The sequence below is a fragment of the Myodes glareolus genome, chromosome 2 (genome assembly GCF_982192425.1).
Source record: "Myodes glareolus chromosome 2, mMyoGla1.1, whole genome shotgun sequence".
In the NCBI taxonomy this organism is placed as follows: domain Eukaryota; kingdom Metazoa; phylum Chordata; class Mammalia; order Rodentia; family Cricetidae; genus Myodes; species Myodes glareolus.
This window is the reverse complement of record NC_142027.1, coordinates 100,054,301-100,070,009: the sequence shown is the minus strand read 5'-3', so window position 1 is coordinate 100,070,009 and position 15,709 is coordinate 100,054,301. Positions and strand designations below refer to the sequence as shown.

Sequence of the window (15,709 nt, the reverse complement as noted above, 5' to 3'; positions counted from 1 at the left end):
GGCCGCTAACCCTGACAGAGAACTGAACAGAGAAATCAGACTACAGCCTGGCATGGCCACCAAAGGGAGCTGGAGTAGCATAGGACATTGTAGGAAGGACACAAGGGGAGCCAATGGCCAGCTGGAGGTGTGCCTACTTCTCACAGCAGCCAGCAAGGTCCTAGGAGAAGGAGGAGGGGAGTGTCTTTGCTGAAAGAGGCCCCTTCTGCTACAGAGGCAGGCTGGGAGCTGAGAGGAAAGAACACATACAAGATGGTTCGACAACACTCAAGATGTTCTCTGGCCTCCACACACACATGCAAACGCACACACGCACACACACACACACGTACACACACACGCAAGCACACTCATATGCACAGAACTGGCCTCACTGGATACTACCTGCCTGAGGAGGACAGGCATGAGGCCCAGGCAACAAGGAGGCAGGCACGTGCCTGCTTGTGTACCCAGGCACCCAGCAATGTGCAGTGGGCACACAGAAATAACCAAAGGAGCAGGTCTAGCTTCAGGGAACTTTCCGGAGCAGGGACAGAATATACAGCTGATTTGATAGCTCTGGGTGTGACAGATGAACAGACCAGCAAACGATCCATAAGCAGTGACAGCTAAAGAAGAGGGAATGGGGAGCCACAGGCCAGGTAGGGTCTCCCTGGGGTGGTGACCATGAGACTGAGATCTAAGGGATAAGAGAAGTCACAGGAAAATAGAGAGGAGAGCCCTGGAGCCCAATCTGACACCACCCCCCAGAGTAATTCTTGTAAGAGCCCTAAAGCTGGAGCCAGCTTGTCACATTTCAGGAGACCTCTGCAGAGGCTTTTTTTTATTCCGAGTGGGAAGCCCCTGGAGAGCATTCCCCAGGAAAGGGCGTGATCTGATCCATGCCACAGGAAATGGGGGACTACGACGCTGGGAAGAGACTAGATTATGAATCGACAGTTGAAGGAGCTGGGCTATGAAGTTCTGTATCTTAACTGTGGTGATAGTTTAGCAAATCTGTACATATGATAAGACTGCTGCACACACACACACGCACACACACACACACGCACACACACTAGGTCTAACTGGGGAAATCTGAACAAGTACCATTGTGCCAGAGTACATGGCTGGACTGTACCCATGACAACCATCAATCTCCTCGCCTTTAGATGATGCTGTAGTTATACATTAAAAATAGAGAAGTTGTTTGGGAATTAGCTCAGTAGTAGAGCACTTGTCTAGCAAGCACAAGGCCCTGGATTTGGTCCTCAGCTCTGGGCGGGGAAGCAAAGAAAGATGTGTGGGTGCTTGCCCAGCTTGCATGAAGCCCTGGGTTCCATTTCTAGCACTAGGTGTGGTAGCAAATGCCTGTCATCCCAGCACCTGAAGGCGGAGGTCACCCCCAGTGCTACATGAGATCTTCAGTGTCTCAAAAGAAAGTGGTTAAGGGGAAATAAACTCAAACAAATGAGGGCTTTAGATGGCTCAGCGGCTAAAGGCACTTGTCATCAAGCCTGACAAGCCACGTGGCAGAAGAAAAACAACCACCACAAATTTCCCTCTGACCTCCATGTGTGTGCTGTGGTGTTAACACAACACAGATACACACAAAAATAACTAAAAAAAAAAAATTAAAAAAAGTTGGGCGGAGGTGGCAGACGCCTTTACTCCCAGCACTCGGGAGGCAGAAGCAGGTGAATCTCTGTGAGTTTGAAGCCAGCCTACAGAACAAGTTCCAAAGACAATCAAGTTCCAAAGACAATCAAGGCTACACAGCGAAACCCAGCCTCAAAAAAAGTGTGTGTGTGTGTGTATGTGTGTAAAGAAAGAAATTAGTGACTTCCCTAATTTTTCCATCCTCCTGTGAAACTGAAACTGTAATTACTTAAAAATTAAGACTTTCAAAGACGCAGCTTCCTAAGCCACTATTTAAGGTTGAGATCAGAGCAGAACCACCAGGCGACAATTCCAAGTCATATCCACGGAGGGTTCATTGACAAGAGCAGAACACCAGGGATGGCCAGCTGGAATCTCACAGTAGAAAGGGGCTGGGGATCACCTGGCAGCCCCGCTCTGAGAAAATGTTTGGCAAGTTTTGTCTCAGCTGAACATATGCTCACTCTAGCCCTATCGAGCAATTCTCTGCCCAACAGAAACGCACAGACGCCCATGCAAAGACACGAGGCACCGGTGCCAACTAGAAAGCACCCGGTCACCTACCAACAGGGAGAAGGAGGCCTACTCACAGAATAGTGCTAGCACAGAGTACTGAGCAGTGAAGAGCACAGACGATCCACAGCACACAGTGTGCACACATCTCACAAACACTGAAGCAGCCGTGGTGAGAAGGCAGAGCGTGAGCCCATCAGTATGGAGCCGGGCTGCTTAGTGACCATCTTGGGGCAGTAGTGGAGAAGCGCAGTAGCAAACAGGAACTCACTGCTTCCTTCCGTGTCCTCTACTTTTTTTAATAAATCCAACCACAATTAGGACCGCAGACTTCATGACAGTGTTTGTTTTCTATTATGCCTATGCTTGAAAATAAGGATCTAAAAGAACAAGTTTCTATACTGCATGCCATTCTGTTTCTCAACTCAGAGCCAGGTTTCTCCATCGTGGCTCAGAACGTGAACTGGATATTCCGTGTGTGGGGTCTGCAATGGGGGCCATTCAGCAGCTGCCTTGCTTTCAACCCACTACATACCAGAAGCACACACAGAGCCAAGACAGACAAAAATGTGTGCCAATGCCACTTGGGGCTCTTGGGAAAGCAAAACACCCTTGCTGGACAGCCACTAATCTAGGTGAGCTTGTTGTGCAGCATGTTCAGACTGTAACACAGGGCTGGGGAGCTGGCTTGGGGACAAGCATGAGGACAGGCATTGGATTCCCAGAACCCATCTACATAAGTGGGCAAGAGCGACTGTTGCCTGTAATTCTGGTGCTTGGAAGGCCGAGCAAGGGATTCCGGGGCAAACTGGCTATCTGATGTCGGTAAGCTCTGGATTCGGCAAAAGACTCTGTCACAATATATGAAAGTGAAGAGCCACTGAGGAAGACCTCCACATGTACACATATGTACATGCATACACAGACACATGGAGGCACACCAAACAAATTAATAAGTAAATAAAATACCTGCATTAACACACAATCAGTCAGGAGCTGCTCTAGGAAGGAGCCAGTTCAACATGCAGAAACCAAGAACCCAACTCAGGAGACTTCTGCAAGCAGTGCCTACTTGCACTCTGAAGGCTTGAATGAAGTCCTCCGTCTGGCTTCCGTGTATGGGATGTACTGTCCTGTGCAGCTCCCTGGGTGTGATTCAGCTCAGTCGTCAGTCTGTGGAGTGTTCCACCTCACACTGCCACAGAGCGGGGCAGTCACAGCACACCTGCTGCAGGAGGGCACAGAGCAACAAGGCAGAGGCCAAACCAGCCAGAATGGGCGAGGGAAACAGTCTCCACTCTGCTCTACCTTACACCAAGGTAAGAAGAAGGTTTATAACCTCCTTTTTTTAATTTTTATTTTCTGGGCTTTGTCTAATTTGTTTTAAAATGTCTTATTATCTGATCCAACTGGTCTGAAACTGGTGATCCTCCTGCCTCTGTCCTGTGTGCTGGGATTACAGGCGTGCACTGCCATACCCAGCTATAATCACGGAGTATTACACTGTATCTGACACAGTGAGGGGAAGTTACACAGTAGCTGATGGTTTGGGTGACAGGAGAGAATCTAAATAAAGCAGGACAAGGTGTGGGTGTGCAGGCGAGAGACGATCAAACTTCAACCATGAAGGGGTGCAAGGAGCAGGGAGTCCAGATAAACAGCAGTGCCAGGGACAGAGGTCCCAAGAATAAATCAGGTATGAGGACAATCTGAAATTTTTTATCTGAGCAACTAGAGAAATTTAATGAGGTAAAAAAATGCAGGAGAAGGCTTGATTTCCTTTGTGAACAAAAGGGGAGCAAAAATGCTCTGAGGGCTAGGGATACAGCTTGATAACAGAGTTCCTGCCTAGAATCCCCCAGTGAGGGGCTGGGTGTGGCTCAGCGGTAGAGTCCCTGCCTAGAATCCCCCAGTGAGGGGCTGGGGTGTGGCTCAGTGGTAGAGTCCCTGCATAGAATCCCCCAGTGAGGGGCTGAAGGCAGAGTGATTTGGTATAACCTCTGTATAAGTGTTGCTTTTATTGGTCTATGAATAAAGCTGTTTTGGCAAGTGGATAGGCAAAATGAAGCTAGGCAGGAAATCCAAACAAAGAGACAGGAAAACCAAGTGAGGAGATGCCATGGAGCCACCCAAAAAGCAAGATGTGAGGTAACAAACCATGAGCCTCATGATAAAATACAAAATAATAGAAATTGATTAATTTAAGATGTAAAAGCTAGCTAGGAATATGCCTGAGCCATTGGCCAAACAGTCTTGCAATTAATATAGTTTTTGTGTGATTTATGGGATCTGGGTGGTCGGGAAACAAAACACAGTCTAGTACGTATAAGACTCTAGGTTGATTCCCAACACAAAACAAATAAACAGAAATATAAATAAATACCCTTCGCGACATGCTTAGCTCGCGACATCTAGCAGGAGTCACATGTGATGGCACACACCTGGAATCTAAGCATTCAGGTAGTTGAAGCAAGGCAAGCCTAGGCTACATAGTAAAACTGTGTCTAAAACCAAAGAAACAAGCAAACAGGTAACAAACATTGACATCAAATTTCTAAACTTACATAACTGCAAGGGGGGGGCTTTTAACCAAAACAAAAACAATTTCAATTTCTAACTATGGGACTGTCAAGAAAGCTCAGCCAATAAAGATGCTTGCCCCCAAGCCTCGCAATGTTGAGTTCAATCTCCAGAACACACACGGTGGGAATAAAGAACTGACGCCCCAAGCTGTCCCCTGACCTCACTCACATGTTGTGTGTACATGCACACAATATACACGGTGTGTACATGCACACAACACACAAACATGAATGACTCCATTAGATTTCTACATCTACGTTGTCTTCTCTAAGACCCAAGAAGAGTTACACTGACGTCATAATTAAATGCAGCCCTCTTTCTGCACAGACCACTGACGACCCTGAGAAGAGCAGTGTTCTGCAGCTGAGCATGTCCCCTCACAATCCGCATCCTCAAAACACCCTTTTCTCCATGGTACAATGTGTTTCCAGAGAAGAAAATCAATCCCATGCTATTTTTTAACCTAGAAATAATGTGCACACAGAAAAAAGCTCTCTGTAAAGTCCTGATTCCTGCTCCAGTGTGACGCTGTCTGCAGCTCCCTGGAAATTATGTGACACTGTGAAGTGTGGGAACAGACCTAAGGCTGGAGTGTCACCAGCAAGTGACTGGCAATCTCTAGTGTGCCATAACAGAGAGAGAAGGGAAACTGAGTGCAACTTTGGATTTCATCTCTAAGATGTAAGAAACAAAAACAAATTCAGATCCTCCACGGGAACTACCACTTTCTCTGTTTTTATGGAGTCAGATATTAAAATACCCTTTGGCACTTCAAAAATTCAAATAAACATAACCTCCTGGTCAGCAAGTTAGTGCAGTAGATAAAGACACCTGTTGTCAAGCCTAAGGCTCTAAGTTCAAGCTCCAGGACCCACAAGTGGAAGAAGAGAACTGACTCCCAAAGTTGTTCTCTGACCTCCATATGTGCATTTCCCTCACACTAAATAAATGTAAAACAAACAAACTCCATTCAGTCCTGGCATACGCTAATTTATAAAGACCATTTCTCAAGTCACACCTTGTACCTTAGGTGAGAATGCAGAATATTTCACAAAAATAAGTCAGAGATGTCCCTGAATAAACAAATGGTACAAACCAAGAGGAGGTTTCAGAATTAAGATCCCAGGTCCTCAAAGCTACATGAGCTGGCACTGAGTCTTAGGAAGCCGGATGGAAGGGAAGATGCCTCGGTGTCAGAAAGACAAACACCGCAAGTGCCCTGCTCTGGACAGCTCCCAGGGTCCTCCCTAGAGAGGAAACATCCCACAACATGGGCACATGCTGGGATACTAGTGTGTGCAGTCTTTAAGAAACACTTCTGGGCTAGCACAGTGGCACACACCTTTAATCCCAGCACTCAGAAGGCAGAGGCAAGAGTTTGAGGCTAGCCTGGTCTACATAGTGAGCTCCAGGCCAGCCAGGGCCACACAGTGAGACCCTATCTCAAAGAAGAAAAAGAAGGGGAAATGGTGTAGAGGAGAAAGGGAGGAAGAGGAAGAAGGAGGAAGGTGAGGAAGAAGGGAGTGGAAGACAAGGGAATAGAAAACGGGCATAAGAACAATAAAGCAGAGTATCTTGCCATGGATAATCCACCTCCCTTCTATTTCCTGTGATCCATCCATGTTCCCTGCCACCCTGTTCCTGTCCCTTTCCAGACTGACTTCTGAAAGCACTTCATACATTAAGAAAACCACGATTTTACCATAGAGAAACTGTTTACCCTGCCATTTATCAACATTCTTCACTGTTTACAATTAATTTTTAGATGCTCTTTTGGATTTTATAAAACATAAAACCATCATGTTTGCAAAACGTCCCAGCGGTGGGAGGTGGAGGTGGAGGCAGGATGATCAAGGTTATCCTTGGCTACAAAAACCCTGTGTCCAAACACAACGCACTCAATCATGACCATATCCACCACTGAACTAACCATTCCTGATCACATGTCCAGGACTTCACCACTAAAGATGAAGCTAGGGGCTGGGGAAATGGCTCAGTGTGTGAGAACACTCAGTATGCAAGCATGAGAACACAGGACACACATAAACAGCTAGGCATGGCACACAAGCCCTGTGACCCCAGGGCTGCGGAGGGACGGACAGGAGGACCTACGGTATTTGCAAGCCACCAGCCAAGCTCCTGGTTCAATGGGGAAACCTTGTCTTAACAGAGTAAGGTGGACAATGATAAAACAGGACACATGCCCTCCCCTGGATATGCATCCCCCACACACACATACTCATTTGGGCTCACTGACACTATTGTACCAGCAAATTTTCTCAATAAACAGAAAACAATTCAAGTGTTTGTTTCTGAGTATTATTTTCCATGTTTACCAATAACTTCCATAGCTGTCTTTGGTCTCAAAGTATAGTGTTACCATTATTATCTGTTTCAGTGGTTCTCAACCAGTGGGTCACAACCCCTTTGGGAGTCAAAGGACCTTTTCACTGAGATCACCTAAGAATCCATAACAGTAGCAAAACTACAGTTCTAAAGTCGTGACAAAAATACCTTTAGGTTGGGGTCACCACAACAGGAGGAACTGTATTAAAGGCTGCAGCATTGGGATGGTTAAGAACCGCTGCTCTGCGTGGTTATGTAGGTATAGGAAATAATAGCTGCTGCCAGGCAGGGGTGGCACACGCCTTTAATACCAGCACTAAGGAGGCAGAGGCAGGCAGATCTCTGTGAATCCAAGGTCAGCCTGGTCTACAAAGAGAGTTCCAGGACTGCTAGGATTCTTACACTGAAAAACCCTATCTCGAAAAAGAAAAAGAAAAGAAAGGAAAAGAAAAAGAAAAGCGAAAAGAAAAAAATTAACAGTTGGCTAAAGATGCAGTTTAGCAGTGGCAGAGCACCTGTCTAGAGTGGCCAAGGCCCAGGGTCCAATCTCAAGCACTGAGAAAGAAATCAAACAGAGCCAGGAGCACAGCGCAGCTGGCAGCAGGCCTGCCTAGCATGCGTGAAGCCCTTGGTTTGATGCCCAGCTCTGGATAGATCAGAATGGAAGCATCGCCTGCTCTCAAGGCATTCAGGAGGTAAAGGGATATGCATCTAGAGTTTGAAACCATTCTCAGCATCATGAGTCTGACACCAGTTAGAGAACACTTTCCCTGCAGAGACACATGTCTGTTCCCCAGCCCTAACATAGTACCCAGGACAAACCAAAGTTCTATTCCACCAAAGTCCAACATGGGGAAATCAATGAAATTACTGGGTTTATTTACAGAACATGGGTGAGGGGTTACTTACAGCAGCATAGGTGACCCCAAAGCTGCCACACCAGCCAGTTTCACCCCAGAATGGACAAGACACAAGCAAAGCTCCCTCCTTCCATTATCCCTGTACACACTAAACACCCTAGCCACTCCTCAGACCACAAAACCACAAGCAATAAGGACAAATTTACCAAAAGCAAGCAGAAGGGAATGGCAAAGATGAGGTGAAGTCCCAACAACCCTCCCCATACCCTTGTGGGGAGGGAAGGTCACCGGGCCGGGCCTAGTGGGTCACGGCTGCTCTGATGAAGACGAAGAAGGCTGTTGTGCTGGAAGGATAACACTTTACCACACTGGACTTGGTGAGACAGGAAGGGAGGGAGGAAAGAAAGGGAGGAGAGCGATGTAGCAGTCACCTACAGCCCTGTGTTTGTACTGCACTACTGTAACACTACAAATAAACTGTAACTATTCGCTGAAATAGTTAACCCACTTTGGCTAGGCTTTAAGTGGAGACACCTCCCAATACAGACATGAAAATGCAGTCATGAGAAGATTCTACACATCTCCCTTCTTCACCGAGGTACTTCCAGGAAAACAGACCAAGATCTAACCCAGTGACTACTGCACCAGAAAGTACCATAGCCTCCAGAGATTGCCTCCACAGACAGAGAACAGAGACCAAAGGAGCCCTAGATTCTGCTCCTGAAGGCAGAATCCAAGAAAGATGTGAGAGCTTAAGACATCTGAACTACATCAGCCAGCAGCCTGGGTTCATGCCTAGTGACACTTGATGAGGCAACATTCCTCTGCAATAGTCCATTACTTAAGTCTTGTTTTAAAACAATAAAGAGCCCCCACCCATCCACCCCACCCCTGCTAACACAGAAATGTAGGACTATTTCACTTTAAATATCTAAATGGATTAGATCTGGTCTGGAGATGCAAGAGTAATTCTAACATTTGAAAAAGAAGACACCCCATCTAAGTAAGGGGCTGAGCTCAGTCTTTTGGGGTGCTTCCTTCAGACCCCCTTTAACTGGAGTGACCTGAGGGGCTTCAGTGATAGAGAGCAACAACGAGTGCCGGGGCTACGAGCAGGGCACGCTGACTTTCTCTAACCCAAACTCACCTACAAAACCACCAAGCAGCCCATGTTTAAATGGCTTAGTGATGAAAACAGATTTTTTTAAAATCTACATTTCTTTAAAAGAATTTAACTTTCAACATTGTTTTGAAATTACAAAGAATTTGACCCATGAAGGAATCCTGAAAGTTAGGTTTTCTCGGCCAGAACACCAAAAGCACTGTGAGGATAGATTTATTTTGCTGGAGTGTGAGCTAAGCCATAATTTCGCCACTTTAACTTTTAACCAGTGCCCCAAGTGCATTACACAAGTCAGCCTAGTTAACTGACCCTTGTGCTAAGGCGAAAACAGTACAGAGGGGTGGCTTCCCTTTGCTTTTCAACCCTTGGGAAAAGACTGCCTTCAAGACTTCGCCGAGCTCAGAAGCTGAAAACTCATGCAAGAGCAGGAAAATGCCAATGGCGGCCGCAAAACAAGAAGCATTGATATATCTGTCTGTCTGTCTGTCTCTTCTCTCTCTCCTCTCCTTCCCTCTCTCTCTCTCTTACGCGCACGCGCGCGAATTTAAAAACTCTAACTTAGGGCCTCAGCTATCTGAGTGCTGAGTCCCAGGAGGAGATGGGGGAGCAGAGAGGGTCCTCGGCTGGCCAGCAAGTCCAGAGGAATCAGCAGCTCCAGCTTCAGTGAGAGACCCAGTCTCAAAATACAGAGTGAAGACATCACCAGATGTTGACCTCTGCCCTTCACACACACGTGGACACACCCCACATGAACCCACCCACCCAGGGAAAAGGATCTATTCTGATGTGGATTCGCGATTACTTAAAAACACAGGTAGGAATAAAGTACATGAAAGTATATTCTGCATACACAACTGTCCCTGTTTCTCTCTGAAGTAGAAGACACTAAGGAAAGTTACTTGCAAGTGAGGAGATGGCAGCTATAAGCTACCATGTGGTCTCTCATGCGATCAGATCATCACTCATCATATTACAGCGGTCAGAATAAAAGTTCTCCTAGTCTTGGGCTCTCTGCTGGAGCAAACTGACATTCAGCACTCCTAACCGGTTCCCTTAATCTTTCTTAAGATCCACTGAACTCCTCTGTATCAATTAGTCCACCAGACTGCGATTGGCTAAATTAAAAATACTGGCAACTGTGACCACAACCATTCACTGCAACTTGCACCACTCAAACGGTGAGATGCAAGCAGGGTCTTGCTGCACACCTACGCCAACTTGAAAAAAAAATGGTCTCACGTGTTCAGAAACAGCATGCCACCAGATCAATTTCCTTCCTCACTTGCAATTATACTTCCCTACATGGGACACAGTCCTGGCTCCAAACAGCAAGAAAATACAAGGAGGACCAGGTGAGTTCAAGGTATAAACACAAGATTGGAAAGACAGTTCAGTGGTTAAGGGCAGAGGTTCCAAGTTTAATTCCTACCACCACCATAGTCGCTCAAAACTGTGAACTTCAGACCTTGAGGATTTGATACTCTCTTCTGACCTTCGAGGCCGCCAGGAACACATATGGTGCACATACACACATGCAGGCAAAACCCTCATACACATAACTAAATCTAAAAAGAAAAAAATTGTTTTAAAAAGACAAAACAGACACAAAAAAGCTGAGGCAACTCGCTAGCAGCAGAGACAAATCAAAATTTCTGAAGAGCTGCATGCAACCTCAGAGGCCAGTTCCCAGGTGTTCAAAGTCCCTGGGGTTCATTTGCAGAGCCGAGTGTCCTAAGTAAGTACACAGCGTTTATCTGTGGAACTCACAGGAGCACAACTGTTACAACTCCCATGGAATCTGAAATCCAAATTTCCAAAACCGCCGCATTCTCTAGTGAACTCTAAGATGTCTCCAGGATAATGCTCGCTAATACGAATACTAGAGTTTGCACATATTGATGCCCCTAAACATCAGGAAACAGCCTACTGTATACCACAAAGACAGTCATTAAAATGATATTAACTTAAACACAGAAACTTGAACATTCTTTTCTACTGCAAAGATCAGTTTTCCAAAGCATTTGAATGTATTACTCAACTTTAAAGGGAAGGGGGGTCCCAAGGAAAGAAAAAGCACAAATATGCACCAAATTATGGCTTGTCCTTTAACACAAATCTCTGAGTCTCAGAGTTGAGAAGAGAAAGCCCACACACAGGCCAAGGGCAATGTGAAGTAAGTGGGTAACCACATTGATGGATCGTGTAGGAGATCAAAGATGTTTATAACAGGGCTCAAGTCTCAGCAAAAAAGAGGAAGCTGGGACCCTGAATGGTAATTAATTAGCTGCACGTCATGAACTGCTCGTCTGACTGATCCAAGTGCCCTGATCTGACAGGCTCTGTTCCCCAGAGCCAACTGTAGACCCCAAGTTCTCAACGCTTGTTAACACTCCAGTGTGTTCACCTTTGCGCTGTGATGCTGTGTGATTTTCACCACAAGATGACAACAGATCTCCCTCTCTTTTAATTCTGTCTGTATGTTCGGGTTTGTGTGTGTGCAGGTACGCCTATATATGAATGCATGCAGGCCAGAGATTAACCTTGGATGCTGTTCCTTAGGAGCCATTGACTTTTTTCTTGAGACAGGGTGTCTCACCAGAACCTAGTGATGCTCAGGTACCATGCCCAGCCACATTTGATTTCGTAAGCGGGAACTGGGAGACCAGTTCAAATCCTAATGCTTGCTGGGCAAGCGGTTTCCTGACTAAGCTATCTCCCCAGTCCCAATAACTGTCATTTTTAAGAAGCCTTTTTATTCCTCCAATACAAATACATAAATAAATGCTGAAACTCTATAACAGAATTTAACTTTAGAGAGGTTGTGACCCAACCATTCTCGTTTCCTGTGTCAACATAAAGATGAAGGCAGAACCTAACCTACCTCATCTTCCATAAAGTGGCTGGTTCCAAGACTTCCACACAACTGTCATCATATACTGCCACCAACCCCAGGCCTGTGAACACTCACAGCTGCTCTGAGATCATCAGTTAAGAACATCCATCCCTGGTCCTTCCCCATCAAAGGCCACTTCAAAACTCTGAAACTTCCCAAGTCTTCAAAGTCAAAATTATCCCAGGAAAGCTTCCCTTTACCAGCGGTCTACGACCTGTTAATAGACACCTGACACAAACGCGGTAATTAGAATTTCTAAGCCACTGGTCTCATTTCTACTAATATGCCCCAAGTCAATCACTTTAACAGGAAGGCTGAAACCAGTGTGGATTATCACTAATATCACAGCCAGTGCCAGCGAGCAAAGTTTTCACAAGGATGACTGGGAAGAACCTAACTTCCTAAAAGTAACAGCTAACCCAGTGATGCACACTGCAGCCACCAAGTGGTCCCCTCCAGTCACCTGCTGTTTGTCCACAGGCAAAGATGTCCACCAAGACCACGGGCTGAGTTCTAATTCAAAAATCATTATCTGATCAGACATCTTCAGAGAAAAAAATATCAATATCAATCTTTTCTTAAACAGAACACTCAACTGCTACAAACTTTTCAAGAATTTCCATCATGGGGAGTGGGGATATAGCACCATGGTCACAGATGTTACCGAAAAGTTCAGTCTGAAAGGACACACAGAGAGTCTTAGCTCCGACCACGCTGCCTCAGAACAGAAAAATCCAGGGAAATCCCTGCAAGGCTTCAGACTTAACGTTGATTTCCTTTGCTGAGCTGGAAAGCCCCAAAGCAGGCCCTATGCCAGCCCTGCCATCCAGCCTTAGGGATGGATTCAAACTGATAAGGTCTGCAGGGAAAGGAGAGGGAGAAGGAAGAGGAGGCCAAGGGCACTGGACCAGACTCTGGACCCACGATGGGACTGCGATGACGGCAAGCTTGCTCCTCCTGTATGCAAACTATCCTGCTGCTGTCAACCCCACAACAAGCTTTGCGCTCACCTTGAAGGTAGCACTAAGAGCACCTAGGAAACCCAGACATTACTCTGAAGACTCAAGCCTGTGCTGGAGCAGCTGCCACAGATGGGGGGGGGGTGGGGGGGTGTAGCGCCAAAACAGGGACTCAAGGATGTGGCACTGAGGGGGATGGTGAAGGCACTGCAGAGGAGGTAGGAACCGAAGACTCTGGAGTACTAAGTGGCCAGACCTCAGGGAGAACGGAAGTGGACTAGACTGGAGAGGTCTGGACCATTGAAGAGGTGGGGGAAGTGAGAACAAGGCTGGGAGACAGACGTTTGGTCCCAGACTGGCTTGAGGAATTTGCGACTGAAGGGTGGAGGCTGTTAAAACAGAAGCGAGGGGGCGGGACTGAAAGATAAGCAAGGGCGGGACCAGGCAAGTCGAGGGGCGGGGCTTGAGGCAGTGGAGGGGCGGGGCTAAAAGGGGAGAAGGAAGCTAGAAAGAGGATGGAGATGGGGAGGTGGTGGGAGGTAGGGGAGCAGAGATGAGAGAAGCAACGTTGGCCAGTAGGGTGGTGATTCTGAGGGTACCAGGAAGAAGTGAGAGGGCAAACGACAGGTCAGGAAAGAGAGTGGGTTAGGAAGAAAGAAGGCGAAGTAACGAGAAGCTACAAGGGGATAGGAGGGCAGACAGGTGGGAGGGGAGTGAGGTGAAGGACTAGAGGGGAACCGCAGGTAGGAGGATGGGAAGTGAAGAGATAGATGATGAAAATCTGAGGGGAGGGTGGAAAGAGCTAAAGGAGGTGCAGCGAGGGGGCGGGACCTACATGAAGTTGAAAGTAGGTGTGGGGCTGAGGGAGCTAGGCACAAGGCCTGGAGAAGAAGCAGGAAGGGGGCAGCTGTGGAGCAGAGGGTGTTGGGGGCGAGGTCTAGAGAGAAGCAGAAGGTGACCGGTGGGGGACCCCGAGGGGCGGGACCTCTATACAGCTGAGAGTAAGTGTGGGGCAGAAAAAAGAGCCAGGAGATGGGTCTGGAGAGGGGAACTAGGGGGCGGAACCTGATGCAGAGAAGTAAGATTAGGGGCAGAGGGAGGCAGTTAGGGGGCGGGGCTCATATGCAACCGACAGTAGGTGTGGGCAGAGAGAGCCGTGGGGGGAGGGGAGAGACATGATGAAGAGGAAGAAGGCAGAGGAGAGACCTACAGAGGATGGAGGTAGGGTAGGGAGTAGAATCTCACAAAGGAGGAACAGCAAGCCGGCCTTGATGCAGAACAAGCCTGCTGCCTGGGCCTGCAGAGCAAGCAGGGGGCGGGGAATAACGCAAAGGGAGGAGCCTGTTCGGTGAAGGGGGCGGGAGCCTGCAGATGAGTCGAGGGCAGAGCCTGGTTAGGGAAGCCGAAGGGTCCGCAGATCACTAGGGGGCGGGTCTTGATGCAGAGAAGGCGGGGCTGCCGCAACGGGGGCGTGGCCTGTTGGGCCGGGGGCGGGACCCGATGCAGAGGGAGGGGACTGGGCGGCGGGGGCGGTGCCTACAGAGCAGCCGGGGGGCGGGGCCGCGAGAGCTAGCGAGGGGCGCACGCCGTGGGGGGTGCGGCGGTCCCGGGACAACGGCCGGTGCAGGGGGAGCGAGGTGGGAGTCCGCAGGGTCCCTGGGACCGCCTGGGGGCGCGAGGGCCGCGGCCCTGTCGTGCCTACCTGTCAGACGGATCTTGATGCTGGAGCCGTTCCTCCGCGTCCCGGGGTTCGACATCTCCCGCCAGCGGCCAGCCGGCCTCGGATCCAGCGCCGCCGCCCCCCAGCCCGGCCCGGCCCGGCCCCGCCGCCGCCTCAAGGTTACGGCCACGGGCTGGGCGCCGGGGTCCGAGCCGGGACGCCGAGTGAGCGGCGCAGGCGTCTGGACGGGGTCCACGGGCTGGAGCCGCAGGACCGAGCGCTCGGCTGCGCCGCCGCCCGGAGCCGCCCCTGGCCGGCCCAGCCCGGAGCCGCCGCGCTCGCAGCCGGACGCCCGCCGCCCTCGCTGCTTCCGCCGCCGCCTCCCGAGCTGCGCGCACCCGTCACTGTGCCGGCCCGGCCCTGCGCGACCCCGCGCTTGCGTGCGTGCGCGCGCCCGAGCAGCACGGCGCTACGCCGGCCGCGCTCGTCCTGGGCGCGCACGCGAAGGTCCGGGGAGCTGCAAGGCTCCAGCAGCCGGAGGGGGACCCTTGAAACAGACATCCCGCACGCGGAGCAGTTCTTAGCTACAGTCTCGGAACGCACTGGTTTGCTTGTGCAACGGTTCAGGGAATCGAATTATTCTTCCAATGTCGGACTTTTCAAGGCTCCTGATGGAAGCCAGAGGTTGCGTGAAACACCAAACACCTTGGGCGCGTGTGCCCACGGGCAGGACACACACCGTATTATTTTTTTGAGGAAATACAGTTTAGGTCCTTCAAGTTCCAAGAGAAGACTTTTCGCAATGATCGAGTGTCGGGTGTGCTCTGTGCAACTAGTGTATCCGATTGACAGAGTGGTTGGACCCGCGGGAAGTGAGGCATATGGACCAGCTAAACCAGATGTAAACTGGAGAGTTGGTGGTTTTGCGGTTAGGGAGCTGCATGCAATTGAACTAACCTAGAAAAGTAAGCAGTCGGGTTTGCAATTCCCTGCCTTCAGATAAAACACCCACTCCACACCCCCAGCGCGCGCCCTAAGAGTGGAAGGCAGGTAAAAAAGTAAAAGCTGTGCTTTCCCCAGCAAGCAAACCCATCTCTATGGTAACACATTCTAGAGAGGAAATAAAACGTTCTT

General features: G+C 49.0%; 1 protein-coding gene across 2 annotated transcripts in view; it reads right to left on the bottom strand.

Moving 5' to 3' along the window:
• Window positions 1–14,928, bottom strand: part of Smurf1 (SMAD specific E3 ubiquitin protein ligase 1) — a 96,045-nt gene extending 81,117 nt beyond the window's left edge. The window contains exon 1 of one of the 2 annotated variants that reach the window (XM_087903295.1): window positions 14,618–14,928. In XM_087903295.1, the coding sequence (XP_087759421.1) occupies window positions 14,618–14,672 (55 nt within the window). In that variant the 5' untranslated portion in view covers window positions 14,673–14,928. The remainder of the gene's footprint in view (window positions 1–14,617) is intronic. The other variant, XM_087903294.1, reaches the window with a different exon arrangement.
• Between the last annotated feature and the right edge of the window lie 781 nt (window positions 14,929–15,709).